The 22915-nt window shown below is 42.2% G+C and overlaps 2 protein-coding genes across 2 annotated transcripts; one reads left to right on the top strand and one right to left on the bottom strand.

Moving 5' to 3' along the window:
- Window positions 1-1349: 1349 nt before the first annotated feature.
- On the bottom strand, window positions 1350-4595 carry emilin3a (elastin microfibril interfacer 3a). Its single transcript, XM_061074279.1, has 4 exons — window positions 4444-4595; window positions 4197-4316; window positions 3462-4069; window positions 1350-3280 (listed from the first exon to the last, which is right to left on the bottom strand). Exons 1-4 carry the CDS (start codon window positions 4593-4595, stop codon window positions 1350-1352), a joined length of 2811 nt encoding a protein of 936 aa, XP_060930262.1.
- Window positions 4596-13894: 9299 nt separating this feature from the next.
- Window positions 13895-22532, top strand: samd10a (sterile alpha motif domain containing 10a). Its single transcript, XM_061074291.1, has 4 exons — window positions 13895-13907; window positions 16009-16190; window positions 20970-21279; window positions 22510-22532. Exons 1-4 carry the CDS (start codon window positions 13895-13897, stop codon window positions 22530-22532), a joined length of 528 nt encoding a protein of 175 aa, XP_060930274.1.
- The last annotated feature ends 383 nt before the right edge of the window (window positions 22533-22915 follow it).

Below are 22915 nucleotides of genomic sequence, written 5' to 3'. Positions count from 1 at the left end.
TTTTCGCAGCTTTTTATAGACATTACTCTTGCTCTGTTAATTCTATTTCATGATACGTATGTTTATCTTTGTACTTGAAGAAAAGGTTTGTAGGTTTTGTCAAAAAAGTTGTCTCAGAAAAGCAGTGAAATATCTTTCTCCTCTTTCAACTTCTGTTGGCGCACGTCAGTGCATTAAAAAGCATCATTATCAAGTTTTTTTTTTGTTCTGGAGATCGCTCAGTCCCTCACTCAGCACTTCTAAGAGGCATTTGCTATCTATCTATTCTGTCTGCCACCCTCATTCTGTCTAGTTATTCTTCACCACATGTCTCAGGCTAAAATGTTTTCACACCACACTGGGCTCATCTCCCACATAGGTGTCATTTTAATGGTTGTTTGTCCGATAGGGGAAGAGGAACTAACAGGGGAGTGCTATTAGGAAGATGACCCATGGCCCATATCTAGTGTCTAATTAGAACAATGTTCATATAGCTGGGCTGGTTGATTTGTAGCCGAGAGACACATAATGGGATGGATGTTGGCTGCTGTATTGAATTGAATTTCTCCTTGGTTGTCAGTATCACCTTGGCAATAATGCCAATTTGTAGTTTCCCTGTGGCAGGTGGGGTCTGTACCCATAAACAAACTTTTTGGAACCATTTTCAGTTGTGTCAGGTTTCCCTTGTGTCCCAGCATACAACAACAAGTCTCACCTTCAAAGTGATATATGGCAAGTTACAGAAAATGCAGGGTTGTTTTCCAGAGGATTCTTAAATCTACACAGTACTCAGCTTTTGTGTGATATATTCCTGAAGCAAGAAAACACAAGTTGTAAAGACAGAGTTTTATTGGATCGTCTTTGATGAAAAACCTGGAAAGAAACGGTGTTAACAGGAAGTGTAAACATTTTATGCAGGAATACAATTAGAAGAGAAGGTAATGTTAAAAATCAAAAAAGGGAAACCATATAAAAACATAATATCTTGGGTACTTCTAGAATAGACATAAGAAGATTCAATACAAACAAACTTAAACATGTAAACATTGTCAAACAACTGTTAATTTCATAATCTTTACAGAGACGGTACAGTAAGGTGCAGTCTGCTGATGTTCTCCTCAATACTTCAGGCTCCAAATAACTGTCCATTGAAACAAACTGTTCATCTTAGCACCTCAAAGATATAAAGTCAGGATTCTGTGTTATGAGCGCAGGTGGAATTAGCTGCCATTTCAGTGCAGGTTCAAAACCTTTGTATTTTACAGATTTCAGATGGTAACATGGGGTTTTTAGTGGACTGCCACTACACCTGCAGAATATTTGACCCATTTGATTCATTTTCTTCAAACCCATTGTCCGTATACACTAAACTAGTTCAAAGTGAAGGTGTCCCCTCGCCTTGGCTCTGACTCCAGCTCTATACTCGGGGGGGCCGGCTCTGCCTTGTCAGTGCAGTTTCTGACTTCCCCTCTCAGCTCAGTCAGCTGCTGAGCGTGGCTGGAGAGAGTCCCATTGACTTGCAGGAGAAGTCCATTAGATTGTTTCTCCAGCTCCTCCCTGATTCTCTCCAGGTCCTCTGCCATGTAATTCAGGCCTTTGCACTGGTCTTCCACACTGGTGACACGCCCCTCAACCACTGTCACCTCCTTCTGGACCCCCATAGCTGTGCTCCGGCAGCCCTGCACCTCGTCCGCTAGCCGCCTCTTCATCTCGTGCAGCTCACCCTTAAGACGGGTCAGCCGGCGCTCACCTGCCCCGAGCATGGACGCCTGATGTCCAACCAGATTGACCACTCCCTTGATCTGCTGGGCGAGACGAGCCTCTCTCTCATGCCAGGAGCTGTTGGCTTGGCCCACCTGGTGGACGACTGTTCCCAGGGAACTCTGGATGACTCTCAGAGTGCGGTTGACTGAGCGAACATTAAACTTGAGGATTGTGAGCTCTCCCTGCGTAGGAGCATCTACTTCAGCTTGTTCCTGTTGCTCCCTAACGCTCAGACGCCTCAGGATGTTCTGCAGTGTCACGTTAAAGGTATTCAAACGGTCTTCCTGCACGTCCAACACATCCTTGACGGTCTCCTCCTCTGCACTGGGCACAGCAGAGTCTCCCTGGATGGCAGATGGGCGTTGAGGTGAGGAACAGGACGACGAGCATCGAATCTCAAGTTTATTCAGGTGTTTCTGCACTCGGTCCACATCCACCTCTATTCTCTCTCGGATGGAGTCCAGTTCTGTCTCCAGAGCGGGAACAGCATGACCCTCCAGCAGTGCCGGGGCAGTGTTGTTACTAAGCTCCTCCAAAGCCATCAGCAAACGTCCCTCCAGAGCCCTCAGCTTCCCATCCACTCTGGTCTCCAGGCCCTGCCCAGTCTCATTTCGGTGTGGGACACGCCTCCTTCCAGTCTCATCACCTTGAATCTCCCCAGTCAGGTTGAGCTTGGCCTCAACATACACCAGACGGCCCTCGATCAGTCCCTCTATGTGGTCCTTGTGTCCACCGAGCTCCACTCTCAGGTGGCCCTGGGACTGGTTGAGGCCGGCCACGGATGTTTCCAGCAGCCGCACCCTTTCGACCAATCCACTGAATCTGCCACAGCAGCTTTCTGAAGTCTTGAAACCATGGATCTGTGCCTGGAGCTTTATCAGCTCTGTTCTGAAGTCGGTCGAACTTTCATGCAGAGCATCTTCCATCTGCGCCTGCCTTTCACCTTGCTCCCTCTGGCACTGACGACGCACATCTCCAGCTTTCTCCTCACATCGGCCCTCTGCACTCTCCACACGCTTCTCAAACCCACCGAGGATTTCTGTCCTGGCTGCATTCAGCTTGGCATCCATCATCTTTCCCATTGCCCCACTGTCAGTAGAGTTCGATACCACTACTGCTCTGCTTGGCACCTTCTTCAGCTGTCCATCATGTCCCATCACAGCTGCTTTGAGTTCCAGCAGCTCTACCGTCTTGGCTTGCATCTCGGCCCTGAGCTCCTCTACCCTTCCATTCAGTTCTGTAAGACCTGTGAACACTTGTCTGCCATCAAGACCCTCTGTCCCAGCGTCCCCCCCGGGAATCTCCGCAAACCCGACGGTGGATGGATTAGAGGCTACAGCTGGAGCGGGAACAGGACCCGGGGCAGCAGAGAACAGAGCTGACAGCATCCTGTTGGCGTCCTCCCTCAGAGATGCTCGCAGACTGTCCTCAAGGCCATTCACAGTCCCCCTCAAGGTCTCCAAACCCATGTTTAGGCGTCGCACATCTTCCTCCATTCGATATATGCGCTCGTCTGTCTCAGTGTCCAGAACCTGGCCTGGGAAGAGAGAGAAAAGCTGTTATAATCGGAACGAACACTTGGTGTGATTACAGTTTGAATTTGATTCAAAAGAAAACGATGAATCAGTCTCTAAAGCCCAACATGAGTTGAGTTTTGTCACTTATCCACTAAATAGACAAATTATATAGAATTAGGATGTTGTGGGATTAGTACACACCTGTGGTCTCGCCCTCAGGATGTTCACCTCCAGAGGAAGGAGGAGGGATTTCCTCTAGTATGTGTTCTTCAGGTCTGTGGCTGGGCTCATGTTCAAGTTCATGTTCATGCTCATGTTCTTGGTCATGTTCTTGGTCATGTCCTTGGTCATGTTCTTGCTCATGCTCAGTGTTATGTGGCTCCTGGTGGTCTGGCATCGGCTGTTGTTCTGGCTGCTGCTCAGGTGAATAGGGCCCGAAGGAGGTTTGTGGATAGAAGGAGGAGCCCTGAGGCTCAAAGTGACGCATTTGGTAGTTGAAGCTGCCGGTGGGCGGTCCTTTGGCTTGACTCCATGGGTTGGCTTTCACAGCAGCGTTAATAGGGGGGCCTTTAAACATGGGACCCTTGAACATGGGGCCTTTGTACATTGGGCCCTTAAACTGAGGCCCCTTGAACTGTGGGCCTTTCATTGACGGGCCCTTGAATGGCGGCATCATTTTCATCGGGTGTTGGTAAACTGGAGGACCCTCCATGCAGCCATAGCCAGAGAACCCTGGACAACATCGCCATTCCAGCTCTGTGACAGTTTTATGTGCCACCTTGAACAATGGTTTGTAGAGCAGACGATACCTGAGTAGAACAACCAACCATAAGTCAGGAACATACACTTAACTCTAAGATATTAATTCCACTTTGAGTATAAGAAAGATCAATTTCTGCTTTAAGCACAATATAAAGCAATTTGTTGTTTACTCACATCAGAGTTGGACATTTCTGACCCCTGGTACACTTGTTGTATTCGGCTTTTACATAGGGGGCTGCCCCATCCTGCACAGTGAAGGAAACTGTCTTCTCAGTGACATAAGCACAGTGGTTCCTGGAAGAGAGGAGACAAAAGATGACAGAAATAAATCAAAATTGCTATAATGTCAATTAAAAATCTTGAATTATGTCAGAATGATCCCTCAGAGCACAACACAAGGAGAGAAAGAGACAGAACTTACTTGTGTCTGCTGGTGGGTTTCCCTTGTTCATGGTGTTGACTGAGCCCGGCTTTATACTGGTTATACTGGAGTGGTCTGTAGAACTTGGTTTCGACCACTGACAAAAATAGAGTAATGAAAATCAAAGGACTTGCTGCCATCACAAAATGCATCCTTGAATCTCTGCGTGTGTAAAATAGAAGGTTTAGCAGAAATGAATCTTCCAGCGGAGGTAGAGGTGATTTCAGGGAATTCAAAAAAAGCGTTCCTCAGAAGTAATCCCCTAAGTATTCCACTCCATTCACTTGAAAAGAAAACAAGTCAGTCTCTGCAGTACAACCTGTGTCGGCTGTGTCAGAAAGCAGAATGCCACCCTGTGAATGTTGACCCTGATGCTGGCTACTGTGGGTGTGGTGGCGTCTGTTGGACTGACAACAGACCTCTGTGAGTTGCTCTGACTACTGACGCCACTAATAGGGTCTCACTGGCATCATCTGCATATCCCCTCCCACTTAACCTCGTCAAAGTAACACCGCAATGACATCTGAGACGAGATCCTCCACCTTCACGGTAAGAAGATATTAGTAGTTATTGCTGTGGTTCTCAACTTTACTGAAAATGCAGAACCACGGCTGGTGACCCTTGAGTTATTTTCCCATGGTGACATCACGGCAAACCAGAGAGGAAATAGTGCACAACACCAGGCCTTGTCCCAAAATAGCCATAAATGAGTTTGTTGTTTTAATATTTTAGTGGAATAGTGGAAATGAATCATAACACGAGACGACAAGTGGATTTATCTGACAATTATGTGTTTGTTCTTTAGACTGTGAAGACGTTAAGTGACAGAAGAGCTGGTGTAAATGACAAAACAACCAATGGCTGAATTCCTTTTGCTTTGGTTCCAGGTCAACAATGTTGGTGCTGAATCACTGACACACTGGGGGGGTTAATGTGACACTTGAATAGAACAGAGCTATTGTTACTATGACTCAAGTGCATTAGCCTGATTATTTATTCGAGAAAGATCTTTTACGTCAAAAAATAGTGAAAATGGTAATACCACAGTGTAGAGATACAATTTACTGTAATTAACAAAGCAAAATTGATATATGACCTATTTCAGAATATTATAGATTATATAATCTGGGGAAGTTTGACTTATTTTACTACTATACCACCACCTCATGTAGGCGACTGCAGAGTAGCCGGATCCATGACAAAACTAACTTTTGCTAAACTATACATAACCTGAAATTGAGGCTTTGCAGTCTCAGTGAAATCTGTGAAACATCTCTGGCTCTTTTCACTTCACACATTGAAACCCCCGACCTAACAGCAAACCTCCAGCAGCAGGAACAAATACAAACAAATCCGCTGTGTTGAGGGCTGTCACAGAACACACCCTGGCCCCTGAGTGCCGAGCCCCACAAGCCCACACGTCCACTCACAACGCAGCTCTTTGTACGGAGTGCAGAAGGAGGCCTGGCAGCTCCACGCTGTGTAAGGACCCTTTCCGTGTAAAAGGGCCAATTAGAAAGAGCCACTTTTTTTTGCTGCTTGTATTCATTTTAATAAATGTACCTGAACAGTTTTCCAGCAAAGTGCAGCTCTCACATTTTCAACGTTAAATATTGAACTTATAGAATCAGCTTTTGGAGGACAAATCAAATCAAAAATTGTACCTGGGTGAATTTTTAACAGCTTTTTCTGATGATTGCCTATAATTTTCCTCCCCAGTCTGTCCCTGTCTTCTTTTGTGCTAGAGAATGAAGGGCAGCATTTGAATGGATGTAAATATTTTACATGGTATAAAAGAAATTCTGTTCTCACCCATTTTTTTACCCGTGACCCAAAAGAGCAGCTTTGTAGTTTGGGCCCTTTCAGATGTTTTATAAGTTGTTATCTTTTCCACCAAAAATAAATTTGCTCTCTTAACTTCCTTGATGGTTTTATTTAGTAAATTGTTTTTAGCCCAAAGTGTCCAATTATCCAGTATTTAAAACGTTACAGTTTTATCCTGTCACCCTGCGGAGGAGCCCTGACCTTTTTGTCTTTAACTGTAAGTACATTTAGCTGATAAAGCTCTGTAATTTAGGTATTTGCACCTTTAGTATTGGATCTGAGTTCTCCTCCTGCCGCTGAGCTTACAGTTTGAATGGACCACCATTAATGCCACACATTCTTGAAACATGCTTTGCTATTGCCATTGTAATGTGACCTCATTTTGAACAGGAGAAACACTGCGTCCATTATGTTTCAGGGATCTTTTGATTTACCCTTTTTAAGAAGCAGGGCCCATTTCCTGTATCCTGTTTGTACCAGGTCCCACCTCTTTTACCTGGAAACACCCTGTTCAGTGCCGATACACAACAGTATGTGTGTAACATATTCTCTGTGAGCTCTTTTTACCCATAGGATTGGTAAACAAGCTCTCATTGTATCACGTGAAGCGTGTTGCCGAGCGTCCGAGCGTCCAGGCCGTACTTTCTGCTCCTGGGAAACAAACGCAGCTTTATTCCGCCGCCCGGCCGCAGCTCCACCCAGAGTTTTCCTTGAATGGCATCACACAGTTACAGCTGTTTCAGCTTCCACTCACCTACCCGTCATAACGCTTGCGTCAGACTTAAGCTGTCGGCGGACTTCTCGACATCGCTGAATTATGACCAGGGTGAGGCCCAGGTTTCCTGCATGCTCATGAAAACAAGTGGAGAACATCCGAAAAGCTGCAGGAGTCGATGGAAGTCTGTTTGACACATGGAGAGATACATTTCCGTGTATCCTCTTCTCTGCTTCTTTGTGTCTATTTAGTTTTAACACCAGGGGTCCAAATTCTGAGCCGGCCTGTAAATCCCCTTATGTGTGTTTTGAGTTTTCCATCGAGTCGGGGCCTAACTGCTGTGTCGCTCTGGCAGTGTTTTCACAACAGCACTGGCTCATATAATGTTTGTTTGGTTTTAACTTGCAATGGGATACCAGATGCGTTGGAGCATGAGCCACAAAGTATGAAAGTTTGAAAAGGTTTTTTCTTCCTGTACTGAAGTCAACTCCACCAACTCTGAGCCTGTTAACTGCTTCACTCTATTACTACCTCCGATAAGAAGAAGGTTGTGTCTTTGCTCCTGTCAATATGTTTGTTTGTTTGTCAGAAGGATTACAAACTTTACGCAAACTTCTGAGCAGATTTCCGAGAAACTCGGTGGAAGGATGAGAAATGGGCCAAGAAAGAGCCGAGTACATTTTGGCACAGATACGGATATTGTCCTTTAACATTGCGAGATAGTTTGTGACATTTTCACCAATATACCAGGGAATAATGCATGGCTCTAGATGAAAACATATTTAGGGGGTATTAAGGGGACGGATAGATTTAAGTGTGTGCTTGGTTGAGTTTAAGGGGGCTGTTGGGCCTTGGCAGAGGTATGAGCTCTACTGCCATATTGTCTCTGTCAAGAAGAATTCATCTTGATGAGAAAAACCAAGCACATTCTGGGGACTGATATTTATGAGTGTGCGAAATTTGATGAGGCTTGATTGAATTTGAAAGATTGTTAGACCTTGGTGGAGGAATTCTCCTTTTTAAAAGTTTAAGAAATGCTTTGTGTAAATGTATCAATGGCTCTAACTTGCCATGTATAAAGTGAATCTTTTATTTATCGTATAATTAGAGTTTTTAGAGGAAACTGTTAAGCATCCTAAGGTTAAAGTTGGGTCTAATTTGCAGGAGTGTTTGTTTTCGAGTGGCCTATATCCGCTCCTGTATGTTCACATCCATGTAGAAGAACAAACAACATTAATTGGTCTCAACACTTCAAAAACAGCTCAACCTTGTTTCCTGGGCTGGGTTCGCTCACCATTTTGTTTTTGTTGCTACCTTTTTATGCAGCAGCTGCGAGTCTAGATAAGCATATTTCTGAGTGGACACAGTTTGCAGCAGTTGTTTTATTCTGAGGCTTCGTCATCCAAAAGAATTTAGTAATTAATTGAGACAAACGTTAGTCTGAACAAACCTCATTTGGAGGCCACATGGCCCGGCACACTTCACACGTCAGCCACGAAGTTCAGTGTGTTTGGTAGTGAGTGCACATCTGGTGAGAGCCAACACACAGAGACACGCACAAACACACAGACACACACACACACACACACACACACACACACACTCTCACACATCTCCATATCGACACACCGCTCTACAGAAACACTTTTGCTTTAGAAGCTTTCCATTTTTTCCTGACATGATGTTTTTCTTTAATGTTTTATTTTAACCTTTAATAAAAACCTCTCTCGATGCTGAACCTACTTTTTGTTTAACAAGCTGTTTCTGTGCTGAAGATTGATTTAAAATTGCAGGAATGATTTTCTTATTGAACCAAAACACCAGCAAAACTCTTCCTCTGCCCATTTAATATTTGCATAGTCAGCATATTGTTTACATTCCCTGCTTTACATTCATTGAATTTAGGTTTAAATTGGGATTGAATTACACAACGATTTACCGCACATAAATCCCCAGCTGTCACTCTCTATCGCCAATAAATAAATAAATGGATAAATTAAACTAGAATTTAAAGGGCAATATTGACAGAAGCTGTAAATTGAAAAGGTGCCTTTCAGGTTTGCTAATTGAATATTGATTTTTTTTAAATATCTAAAAGAAATTAACTGTCAGATATTACCACCCTTTCATCAGTTCTATTTAGTCTGTTGTGTGTCATCAGTATTTTGTGTCAATCATCTCTGCGTTTGGTATTTGTCAGTGACTGCATGTGAGTAGATAATTCAATTAAAAAACATTGTAAATCTGACATGAAACAATTCATCACTTCTTTCTTAAAACCAACACACAGCACAATATCTCACTGGGCACAGAATAAGACTGCCCCCTAGTGTTGACAAATGATTTAGACATAAACCCTTTAAATGCCACCACATTTTTTTCCCTTTGTGAAAACTTTCAGAAATGTTTCACATAGGTTTCTATTAATAGCTTTTTATTCCTGTATTGATCTTTATCTTTAGGTTTTTTTTGCCTCGTCTAGAAAAGCGCTTTGTAACATAGTTATATGGAATATAAATAATAGACCGAAAAGTATTTTCTGCTTCACTCTGAAAAAAACAAAAAACAACAGATGAAAAGAAATCCAGAGTTTATCATTAATACAAAAGGCAGCTGCTCATTATAAACCTCAAATGTAAACTGTAATATTTGAGGCTGTTTGAAGTTTTTCTTCTGTGGAAACTATTCATTTACTGCGGCTCTTTTCATCTTTTAGTGCCCTATCCAGGCCAAATGTGTCCATGGTTAAAGTTTAAGAGGCGGCCCAGTGCCCCATTCCCTGTGTCCTCAGAAACATCTGCAGAAACTTCTCCTCAGACCCACACCCTGCCAATTAAATCCAAACTCGTCAACTGGGTTTATAATCCCATGTGCACTTAGTGGTGGAGCGGAGTTAAACTACAATGTTTCTGTGACCACTGTTTATAGAGAAATGAGGCAGGGATCCAAAGTGGTGAATGAGAAGATTAATGAGAACATGTCAGCCATTGATTATGGGACGGTATCGAAATATATCCTGCTGATGTTGACATCCAGTGTGGTGTCATTTCAAATAACACTGATCACATTATCACCGACAGCAGGGAGCTCCACCTTCATCCACATGGTTTCATGTCGGTCTATGAACCAAGAAAGACTCTGTTCAATCAGGACATTCAATGTGAGTTGTGTGAGTTGTGTGAGGGGTGTAGCTACATCCACCTTCACCTTTCCTCTCATCCTGAATCTTCTACAAACATAACCCCCTTGTTCCTTAAGCAACAAAGAATATCTTTATTTGTTTATTTGAATGTTGAGGTCATGCCTTGAAATTGAATTACTTCATATAAGGGTTTATACAGTTATGATGACAAAACACAGACTAGTTGGAATAGGCATTCAGCTGCAAGCTGCTTATTCTATTTCGAAAAAAGTATTGTATAGTGCACTTACTGTAATAATATTCTAAATGCTGCACTTTTAACTGTCTTCTAAGTAAAGTAAAGCAACTGGAGGCTTTGTCCAGCACTGTTTGTATCGATTTTATTCATTTTACTCTCAAAAAGAAATTAAATTAGTGTAAGTATTCCACGAAAAGTGATTAAAATTTAATCCAAGGCAGATTGAGCATTGTATTTAAGCCTTTAAATATAATTGTGTTATATTTGATGTTTAAAACAATTAGAATTTCTGCAGCTTTTTTGTATGAGAATCATTTTAGACAATCTGCCTTTTAACCCATAATAGTAATCATCGTCATTAAATTGTTAAATTTAAAGCAAAGTTATATCATTAAGGTTTTCAGAATCTTAAAATCTCTGAAATTATAAGCCAGTTGTTTTGGGCCTCTTAAACATTATTGCTCAAGTTTGCCTTTAGGGAATTCCTTTAAATTTACTTGTCCCTTCGACTCAAAGACAAACTGATAAGATTCCAGTGGTCAAGGTCACATTCAACTCATTTGAGTCTGGAGAACTGCAGGTAGTCAAGGTCGTCAAACCTGGAGTCAAAAAGTATGCAAATATCCCAGTGTTCAATCTGTGCTCACCAGGAAACCTGCACACCTTCACCTCTCTCTTTCTTATCGAGCACCACACACAGGTCTGTTTAATATTTACTTTTACTACATTTATGTTTCTAATCTGCTGTCATCATCACAGTTTCATCCCAGTGGCCTGTCTCAGAAGCACAATCATCTTTTAGTCTGGACGAGGGGAAAGAAATCGCCCGCTGGTTCCATGTGATAACACAAACAGCTGGTGTGTCAGATTCTTCATGGAGTTTTGTTTTTAGCCTTTTCTTTTTGTTTGTTGATTTGAACCAAACTTTTGAAAACCAGAGCAGCGGGATATAAAAGTATGAAATATTTATGAACATACAGATGAGAACCACCACATTTATTTTAGTCTGGATCCTTTAGGGGCAATCCCAGGGCTATTCCCTAAAGCTCTTGGCTTGTAGCAGTGAATAAACAAGTTTCAGTTTTCCCTCGATTTTAGGCTTTTTTTATTCATATTCAAAAACAGGGATTTGAATATCGTCTCTCAAAAAGAAAAATGGTGGCCTAGAGGGTAAAAAGTGTAAAACATTAACAACAAAGTCCTCAGGTTATATTTTTGATCCTTCCTGCAAATGTTAATGCACTGAAAATGTTATTTCATCAACGTCATTATTTCTGGATGCAAATGTCAAGCAGACATTCAAGAAAGCGACAACCTAATGTACTAAATGAAATATAAAAACAGTGCATTAACTATTAAACAAAGGCTGATGTATAGCGTCTGTTTGCAGCAAGAGTTACATTTACTTATTTTTACTTCAAAAAGATTTAATAAATGATCTTACATATTAAGTTGATGTGTAGGGATTCAAGTAGATAGATGGATGTGATGCGATAGACACAGATACAATAGGATAAGATGGATTCAATAGTTACTATACAATAGATACAATAAGATACAATAGTTCATGAACAATATGATAGGATACAATGGATACAATAAGGTACAAAATGATAGATACGATAAGATGCGATGAGATAGATTCAATATGATACATACGTTAATATATGTACGATATGATACATTCAATAAAATACCAAATGATAGATACAGTAGAGTAGATATAGTTCATTATATACAATTAGATACGATAAGAAAGATACAATAGATTCAATAGATGTGATAAGATATCATACAGTGGATCTGATACAATAGAGACAATATTGCACAATATAATGTATACGATACTATAGATAAATACTCTAATATAATAAGGCTGTAATATGACAGTGACAAAGAAAAGCAGCAAACAGAAAAACAAAAAGGGAACGTGAGATAATAAAAAAAGTGGTAAACAAAATACAACAACAACAAAAAAATACAAGAATAGTAAACAAGGTGAGAAGATGATAGAACATTCGTGCCAAACAATTAATATGAAATAAAACAAGAAATAAACACAGCTTGTGAATTACACAAAGGAAAAAGGAGGGAATGGAACAATCTTCAATGTTATTTTAAAGTTGTGATGTAGTTTGTTGCTGTGAAGCTCATCATCATCATCATCATCATCATCATCATCATCATCATCATCATCATCATCATCATCATCATCATCATCATCATCATCATCATCATCATCATCATCTCTCCTTCACTCTCAGACCACGTGGTGAAGTGACTTGGGGTGGGGGGGCAGGTGGGAGCAGGGAGGATTCAAGTAGATATATGTATGTGATGCAATAGATACAGTAAGATAAGATTGATACAATATTTACAATACAATAGATACAATAGTACATGTACAGTAAGATATATTCTTTAAAATATGATAGGATACGATGGATACAGAAGGTACAAAATGATAGATACAGTAGAGTAGATATAGTTCGTTAGATACAAATAAATACGATAAGAAAGATACGCCGGATACGATACAATAGATAAATACTGTAATATAATATTTGATCCAAAGGGAAATTGTGTGCATCCAGTATATTATGTCATATAATATATGACAACGAAAAGCAGCACACAGAAAAACCAGAAGGGATCATAAGATAATAACAAAAGTGGTAAAAAAAAACAACAAAAAAAACAAGAATAGTAAAACAAGCTGAGAATGATAACAGTAAATACGAAGTAAAACAAGAAATAATCTCAGCTTGTGAATTACACACGGGAAATAGAAGGGAATGGAACAGTCTTCAATGTTATTTTAAAGTTGTGATGTTTGTTTGTTGCTGTGAAGCTCATCCTCATCATCCTCATCATCCTCATCATCCTCATCATCCTCATCCTCATCCTCATCATCTCTCCTTCACTCTCAGACCACTGTCCCTCTGTCCTGCAGCTCCTCTGGACAAACCTCACATAGAGGGTCCTCCTCCGAGATGGGCCCTGTGCCCACCGGCGCACACAGACCCCTTCTTTCTCTCAGGCAGGGGGGAGGGGGGGGAGACTCCTCCTGGTGGACGCTGCAGTGATGAGAAGCCTTTTCATCCTGCTGCTGCTTCTCAGGCTCAGTTAATTACAGGGCCCGGGGCTCTGCACTTTGAGCTCGCTGCGCTCATGCAAGATTCTCACGACACAACAGATAAAAACATAACACACACACACGCTGGCATGCACGCACTCAGAAGGCGCGCCCCCGCTTGAGCTCGTAGAACCAGTCAGTCAGCTGCTCGCGGGAGCGCGCCTGCATGTCTCCAAACTCCTTCCCACTCCTCCAGCTGCGGAGAGGACTCCGTGCGCGCTCGGATTTTTACGCTTTTGGAGGCTTTTCCACCGGGAGGATGAGGAGCGACGGTCCTTCATCCACACCTCAGTCAAAGTTGTAAACACCACAGAGGAAGAGGAGGAGGAGGAAGAGGACGCAGGACCAGCAGCTCCGGAGGCGATGGGAGACTTGGAGTAGATTCACTGGAACACCATGGCTGTGGACGGTAGGCAGCAGCTTTACGCGCTATTCACAATGTGGAGCTTGTTTCTTTAAAGTCGCTATGAAGGAAATGGAAACTTGGAACATGTTGGAGCCACGTCTGTTGTGGTTCGTTCAGCTCAGCACTTGTGGGACCGGTTTGTCAGGTGTGTCAGTGATTTGAATCTGGTCTCAAAGCGCCTGCATGTGGCCTGGAAACCATCATTTAAGATTCACCCAAGATCCAAACATCACATCTGCAGCTGAGAACAACATCAGCAAATCTGCTTAAAACAATTAGAAAGAAGAAAAATCAAAGGATATGTATGAGGGTCATTAATTAATAAGGTTTTAATGAGGGGGGGGGGGGGGTCTGATGGACAATGAGCTGGTGCTGAAACGGACAGCTCACTGGACGAAGCCAGCATCACCAGTTTGATGGTGTCAGGAATCCTAAAGTTCCCCTTTAACACCATTCTAATACTTTATTCTGAATTAATGGGCTTTTGCAAAACCGTAGAATAATCTGGATGAAGATTGGAGTGTAGTTTGTGTGTTGTTGTTTTTTAATTCCACACGTTAACGGACAACATATGAGAAGATGAACATTCTGTCCCCTGACAGGTCTCAGTGCTGCTGTGGTCAGGAATCCTAAAGTTTCCATTCAAAACCTTTTTTAATATGATTTTCGCATAGTTGATTTTTTTCTGACTATTCGCCTAAAATGTAAAGTGGGACAATCCAGGTGAAGGTTGGTGACACGTACACATTTCTGATAAGTAAATAAAGACAAATAAGATGGAGTGAATTAAAAACAGCATTGGGGTTGGAGCTCTGACGTCGCCTGTGTGAATGGTGACTATCTCTGAGCAAAGCTGTTCAGTCTCAGCTGTGATTTACTCCATCATGAGGATCCTTTCACCCTGTCGCTCCATCACATTATGTTCTATGGCTTCAGCCTCCGACAGGAAACTGTCTCTTTCTGTGTCGCTTTTGTCTCAGAAATACCATCCAAACTAAATACTGAGGAAACTCTTCACAGCTTAATGTGACTTTAGTCAATGAAAGTGTTTTTCTGTGCGGTGGCTGCAGTTTAAACGTGTGTGGTTAGTTAACGAGGAATTTTTCCCTCCCATAGTAAAACTAGAGGGAAAAAGCAAAGACTGACAAATGGTCTTAATTATCTGTATTTAATCAGTGAAAGCAGCACATTTGTGTTTACAGCCGCAGCCTGGGGGGAGTAATAAAGCTGTGAATGAAGGTTCATACGCACACAGTGTTGGAGTTACACCTCAAAGAATCTAAAAGCGCCCATAGAGTCGTATTCATAACAATCTGATGCTGGCGGTTTGCCTTGATGAGTTCAGGGCTCTGATTGCTCCACTTCTCAGCGGGAGGTGTTGCATGGCAGAAAGGAAATAACACAAAGAGAGGAAAAACCAAAAGACGCTCGTTTGATCTCCTCCAACCCTCACGCCCCACGACACTCTCTCCGGTTCTGTCCTGCTTTCGGATTCTCTTAGTCAATTTAAGATAGTCTGTTGAGAGTTCACGTTAACGCACACACACACACACGTGCACACACATGGCTTCGACGCGGCGAGAAAATCCTTCCAATCTGGCACATGAATCAGTAATGACCCGTGGCCTCCTGCCAGAGTCGGTGCCAGTAACAGCATGTTTACTGGAGTTGCACACTTTCTTTAATTACTGGATGTTGGGAAGCCACCTGCTGTTGAGCGGGCTTGGATGTTTGCCTACAGGCTTCTTCGTAATGATGAAGAAATGGCTCGTCTCACAGCTCTGACATTCTTCACCTGCAAGACTGCACATAAAAATACTCACACCTGACCACTGATATACAGGAATCACCCCGGAGCTTGTCCAGGCTTAGAGAACTCTGAGCGTTGCCTCATGCCTCCTCAGTTTCTTCTCAGTGAGACTTAATGACTTCATCATCCCTGAATGACGAGCTGTCAAGGTGCACTGGAATTAGTTTTCGAGTCATGCAGAGCTGGGGGGGATTTTGCAGAGAAGCACTTGACTGTTTTCAGGTTAGTCAGTTGTTGCGTTCAGGTGCAGCTCTGTAATCACTCCTCCTCCTCCTCCTCCTTTTATCTCTCCAGCGGCATCCAGTTTCAGTTTCGTCAGGCCAGCTGTGGAGTACAGGGCTCTGTCCGAGGACTTCAAGCACCAGCTGAGTCGGCGGACGGGTGGGAACCTCACCTGGCACGATGGACGTGGACAGAAAACAGCAGGAGGCCGGACGGTGAAGCTGCTGCAGCAGCCGGGCACTGAGGCCCTGCAGGTACTGAACCTCTTCATGACGTCAACTCCTCAAGCAGCACGTTTAGTTCAGCGACTGATGAAGTGTGACAACCTCCAAGTTTCATTTTGTCTTCACCTAAGATTTCACAAAACAAACTGACAGGATCAGATTATAATCAAATAAAACTCTGGATGTGATTTCTTATAACAGTCGAGTTCAATCGCTCAAGTTCAAAGTGGAATCAGACTTATATGTAAGTTTATTTACAAATAAGCAAGAAAAAGGTTACTGGTTTAAATCCCAGTTGGGACTGCAGCATCCTCCCATAGCCCTAAGGCATGCAAATTGGAGGCTAGGTTAATAGGGAAGTTTAAAGTATAAGGGATATAGATGATGGATTGAAATGGGGATATGTTTGTCGTTACCAACTGAATGTCGAGTCTTGCTGAGGAGAAGAAGACTGAAGTGTTGGTTTTCTAGATGCTCCCTTGAAGCTCAGGCTCCAGCCAATCAAACGCAACTTGACTCCACTGAAACCTGAACTGAGTGGGGTGAGGTGTGGCGTCACGGCACAGGGAGCCTCTTGTTCATCACTGGTCATTCGGTTGATTCAATATATCTGTGGCAGGAGAAGTTGTCTCTTATGTAACTTTAAATATCAACAGCCCCCACAGGAGTGCTGTCATAGTCAGCTGATGCTTCGTCCATTACGTGTGATTCAATTACTTCCTCGGTTACTAAACGTCCTGATTAAAATCATGAGGTATCGTACAGATTGGTGAGGTAGGAGGACTAGTTACTGTGAGTTTAGTCAGACCCTGGCCCACGAAAGAGAGACAGTTAACAAACATCTATTGGAAAACTATGTTAAAGTTAGTAAGTGAGAAACTATAGCTTTCACAAATCACGTTTAGCCTCACAGGGCTGAACAAGCTGCGACATCCTCTGTCTCTAAACCTCGAGAGTGAGGAAGAACTACTGAAGAAATCCTTTGAAATCTGGACAAATCACAGAAACCTCAGAGAGAGCAGCTACAGTGCTGATGTTGTCAGCTAGTTCTTTGAGACTTAAAACGAAGCCTGGTAGCTGCACGTGCATGAAGACATCTCTGTGTTTTTGTGCAATTCCTGAATTCAGGCATTAAAGTAGGTTAATTCAGTCCATGCGTCAGTTCAAGTCGAGGTCAGCAGCGATTGACCCGAGATGCACTGATGCATCTCGGGTCGAGTATTGCGCAGCGCATACACAATGACGAGAGGGTGCATGCAAAGGCTGTTTCTTCTTTCTACAATAATGTGAGAAAATGCAAAAAGAAATCACAAAAGCTGCAGTAGTTTATCTTTAAATTGACAAAAAGTGAAGTCGTCTCAAATTCAGCTCGACTTCAAACACTGGAATCAGAGAAAATAACCGTTTGGTTTGAACAAATCTTTTCCTGGATGATTCCAAATAACTGAAAAATAAAAAATGTTTGTGTTTGATTTTCACTATCGTTGGTGCATTACGAGAAACAACAGATCATTAGAGACTCACAACAAGAAGACGCTTCTGCTCCTTGTTTTGCAACTTTCAATTTCACTTCCAGCAAAAATAACAAATCCAATGCTCCCTCATGAAAGCAAATCTTTTCCTCGTCGTCTTATCAACATAAAAACCTTTCAGACGTCTGTATGGAAACGTCTGAAAGAAGAAACTCTGCTTAATGTGGTCAGCCACCGTCCTCTGATGCAAATGGACACTTTGTGAGCAGAGAATGGACGCTGCTCTGGCCCAGCGGGTCGGTGGGCACTAACAGCCTTTTAGCATGACTTCAATAGCACAGGTCACTCACCACTTTACACTGCAGCACCACAGTGATTCTCCTGCTGGGAGCAGAGGGAGACAGAATCATACAGTCGGTGGTTGTTGTGTTAATAATCATTATGCAAAGCCTTTTTTTTTATAAATAAATCTCTTAATGTGAAGCGTCGTCCCTTCCAGTCGTGATTCTGCCTCAGTTTAAATTCAATCTTTCTCTCGATAATGATTTTTCTTATCTGATGCAGCATTGTCTGCTCCCTACATTCAGCGAGGATCCATTTTTTTTATTGTGAAATGGCCTCATTTAAAGCCCTTGGTAACGAGTCGGAGAGTCCGTGCCTTTGTCTTCACCCGATGAAAGGCTCTTGAAAGACGGTTATGAGCTGAAGCCAAAGCTGCAGACACAGAACTGGGCCGGGCTGATAACAGAGTTGTGCACAATGTGTTGGCTTGTTTGCTTTCAATCCGTTTAGATGCACATAACGTCGTGGTCGGTTTATTTTCGTCTTGAGGAACTTAAACTTAATCAGAGACGTGTGTTCGGAGGATGTGGAACATGTGTATTTTACTGTTTCTCAGCGGGAAACTCTCGTCCCCTCCTCCACTCTCCCTCCTCTCTTCCATACCATGTGTGTATGGAAGAAACTGTAAACACTCATTACATTATCTCTCAGTCACATGAATACCTCCATCATTTATCCAGCCACTGCAGAACCACACAATACTTTCCATAATCGTTTAAAGACACGTTTTTGTTATCTCTTTGTCATGAAAGTCATTGAACACGTAAGAACATTCCTTAATTCCAGCTTCTGAATGGTGTTCTGCTTTTCTCCGTCTTATTTCATATTTAACTGAAAAGGCTGTTTTGTGTTTTTTAACCATTGTTCAGACAAAACAAATGTTTAAAGACGTCACTTCGGGGCCTCAGGAAATTGCGATTTGCCATTTTTCCTAGTTTTCTGACATCTGGACATCAGCAAAACAATGAATCGCTGCATCAACAAAATAATTGCATGTTAATTAATAATGAAAATCGTTGCCTGCAGCACAAGTGGGGACAGAGGGGATTTGGGGACAGAGCACTCTGAGAAAAAATAAAAAAAATGTAAACGGCCTGACTGATGAAAGAGTTCGATTAGTCCCCCACAGTTTTACAGCCGTTCCACACGTTCCTAGTAATTCAATATTGATGAAATGAGGAAAATGTTTGCACCATATTAAACATGTTGGAATTCATAATATATGTGTCGCGCTTTTAGAACTCAAAACATTCACATAGAGGCTGTGATGGCTGCTGTGCAGGATATTAGGAAACACTTTCACATTAGTCAGGTTCCATAGTCAAGTGTGAGGTGATAAATACTGTTTACGACAAAAAAACCTGTAGTGCTTCACGGAGCTGAAATGCTTTGTTCTTCACGTCAAAAGATAAAAGCAAAAAATGTAATAAAACTCTGTGACCGCGGTGGTTTGGACGTCTGTCAAGAGACAGACTTGAAAAGGAAACCACACATTGTTAATGAATGACTCTTTGTCTGGGGTGTTTCTGTTCACGCTGTTTGAGTATTCAGAATTTACTTGTTGATAGAGAAACATTGGATTTGATTTTTAGCACTTGTCCTCCTTTTTTTTGTCAGCTCTTGTCGTGGGAAATTAGATTTAAGTACAGGTCTCAAGTATAAGTGTGAGTGTGAAGATGTTTTTAGGATTATGAACACAATTTTCATTCACGCGTCTGTTTTCTATGCAAGATTCTGCAAAAATTCACTGTCTTTAAAATTGCACAGTTGTTTTTCAACCTTTTCCTTGATTTCTTGGAGCATAATTCACAGATCTCGAAGGAAAAAACAAAAAGGTTCGTTTAGGAGACTGGTATTTAGGAACCTTGTGAATTTGGTGCAGATCTAAACTCACTGGATCTAGATGTTGTGGTTTCAAAAGGGAACTGTTGAGCCTTGGCAGAGGTGTGTTTTCTCTGAGAGCCCTTCTAGTTTGATGAAGACTAATCTCCTGCACAGATGTCTGATGAAGACGTTTGAATAAAGTAATTAACTCGATGAGCCTCAGTTCTCCTTACTTGAACATATGAGCATATTAAAACATGGATCTGTGGCCAGAGGAGATTCTTAGAATCAAACAGTAACATGTTTCTCTTTAGAGATACATCATCAGTATTATCTCACATATCAAACTGTCTGAGGAACTCTGAATTATTAAAAACTGATTGACTGATCAAAAGCCCAGTTTGATTTCTCCTCCACCGTTTTACATCCTGTACATCTTAAAGATTAAAGAGCTGCATCTCAGGATCACACCTCCCTGCACGCTCCTGTGTCCGTGCTGCTGCTGCTGCTGATGTCCCTTAATGTCGTGTTTGATCTACGTGCACATATGGTCGCCGTCTTTCCCATTTGCTTTAATGAGTTTGAAACCTGTTCCTGTGCATGTATCTGCATATGAATCATGTACGTGTCTGCACCACGACCTGTTTGCCTGAAGGTGTTGAATGCTGAATCATCATCATTCAAATGGGAATTTTCCTTCATCAAGTGTTTTTTAATGTGCAGTGTTTCAACCCGGGTGGTTCTCATGTCACATGTACATAGTTCAAGAAGGTTATGTTATGTTTTCATTGTACTTACTGATAACTAAATAAATAACTGAACCAGTTTCCATGAATTCTAGTGGAGCTTATAAATCCCCACTGCAACTCTCCTTCATTCCATAAATTAAATATTCAAAAGTCCTCACTTTTTCACTGGGATCTATGAACATCCCCATGTTGTGCCTAAGGGTTTAGATAGAGAAACCTCTGTGTATAGAAGGACGTATGAATATGAAAGTGTGAATGGGACTTTCACTGTAAAGCCCAGTTAATGGTCGATACTTGAAAAGCAGCATATAAGTTCTAACATTTAAACTTTCCTGCTGAAACATTACGAGCTTTAATACAAAGATGCATTAAGTCACAAACACTGTTCCTTTAATACATGTCCACCTTTTCTCTTGTTTCAGTACCGTTCCCATGACAATTATGGGATTTATCACACGAGCCCGACACAGCCGAGCCTGATCCGCCCGGTCGTGCTCTGGTCACAGCAAGACGTTTGCAAATGGCTGAAGAAGCACTGTCCTCACAACTACCTGACCTACGTGGAGGCCTTCTCCCACCACGCCATCACAGGCCGGGCGCTGCTGCGTCTGAACGGGGAGAAGCTGGAGAGGATGGGTTTGGTTCAGGAGACGCTTCGACAGGAGCTGCTGCAACAGGTGCTGCAGCTCCAGGTTCAGGAGGAGGGACGCAACCTGCAGCTGCTCAGCAGAGGTGAGCGTGTTTCAACTTTCTACCACTCAGTTCACAAACCTTTCCTTTTGAGGTATAGTTCAGCTTTTTGGGAAATATATCCACAATCAGACCTGTACAGTGGAAATAGAGCTTCAGGCTGAAAACGGTGTGTCTGGCTCTGGTTAGATCTTTTTGTTTAAGTTGTAGAAAAGTGTAAAATGACAGTCAGGTGGTTAGATGTGGGATTATTTCCCAGCTGGGATTCGTAACTTCCCTGGTGTCCACTGTCTGCTCCGGTAACTGAGCAGAGCCCAATCTTCTTTCAACACATAACCTCCCTCCATAGCTGCAGAAAATCTGAACTGAAGATGGTGATGAACAAATTTAGAAGAAAGGGATGATGATTTTTCAGGATTTAGAAGTAACCAAGTTTCATCGAGCTGTAGTTTTCTCTAGAGAAGTTTCAATCCAATTTTTCCCTTCCTGATACTGATTTTGCGTATTGGCCGATACCGAGTACCGATCCCACGCCAGTGCGTTTGCGTCTGGAAACTTTTAGAACCTATTTTAACAGCTAAACGCTCCTATACCTGTACAGAAGTGATGATTACTATCATTGTTGTACGGCTCAGGTTGAAACCCCTTTGAAGAAACACAAAGACAAACCCTTCAGTCTTGTATGTGGACACGTCAACATTTAACTTGTGGGACATTCCAGCGTGAAATGCTCGACATCGCTGACACTTCTTCTCCCACGCTCTGAAAAGCCTTTACTTGCCGGTGGCAGTTTCGGTGCAGCTGCTGTTTTTTAGCGACCAAGATGAAGTAAATTCTTGAAAAGGAAAATTGCGGTTTCCTCTGGGTGAAACTAATATTCTTAAAAGAGGTTGGAATTGGATCAGTACATAGATTTGCATACTCTGCGATGTCCGACTCTTCATCGCCTGCAGTGTCTGAGGCATTTTCAACGCTGGTATCAGAAGACTACCAGTTTTTTTTTCTTGCCCAAAAAGCTGACATCAAGGTTTCAGTTTTGCACAGAAGCTGCTGTAATTAATGGTGATTTATCCGAGCATGCACAGAGTTACCCACAGGAGCATGTTTCATGTTTTCAGAAAGACAGAGATGAAGTTATTCTTGACTTCAGCTCCTGTCTGTTAATTAGTGAGCTTCAGAGGAGATGATACCAAAGCAGCAGGACAGATTTACAGTAGGAGAACTTGTGCTGAACTTTATTTATTTATTAATGTTCTCTCTCTTTTGCAGCAGGCTCCTTTGGAAGGATATCATAGTCTGACGGCTGGACGAAGTGGACGCTGTGGATTTACTGGATATATGGAAACAAAAAAACTCAACTGTGAATCACACTCGTGGAATCAACTCGAGTGACATCCTGAATTTTATATGAAACGGAAGTCGGAGGCTTTTCATTCACCGTGTGCACGATGAGCAGACGTCTTCTTCATGGACGGACTGGCAGCTGTGGAGAGAAAAAGCACCATGACAATCTGTTTCATCAATTTATCTCTCCTCTCTGTGATTGAATACAGTGACTGATCCTCTCTCTCTCTCTCTCTCTCTCTCTCTCTCTCTCTCTCTCTCTCTCTCTCTCTTTATCTCTTTCTCTCTCCTTCAAACTTTTTTAAATGTCTGAAAAAAGGACAAATAAATAAAA

The sequence above is a fragment of the Limanda limanda genome, chromosome 7 (assembly GCF_963576545.1).
Source record: "Limanda limanda chromosome 7, fLimLim1.1, whole genome shotgun sequence".
NCBI classification, from domain to species: Eukaryota; Metazoa; Chordata; class Actinopteri; order Pleuronectiformes; family Pleuronectidae; genus Limanda; species Limanda limanda.
The sequence above is the reverse complement of the archived record's forward strand: the minus strand, read 5'-3'. Positions and strand labels throughout refer to the sequence as shown.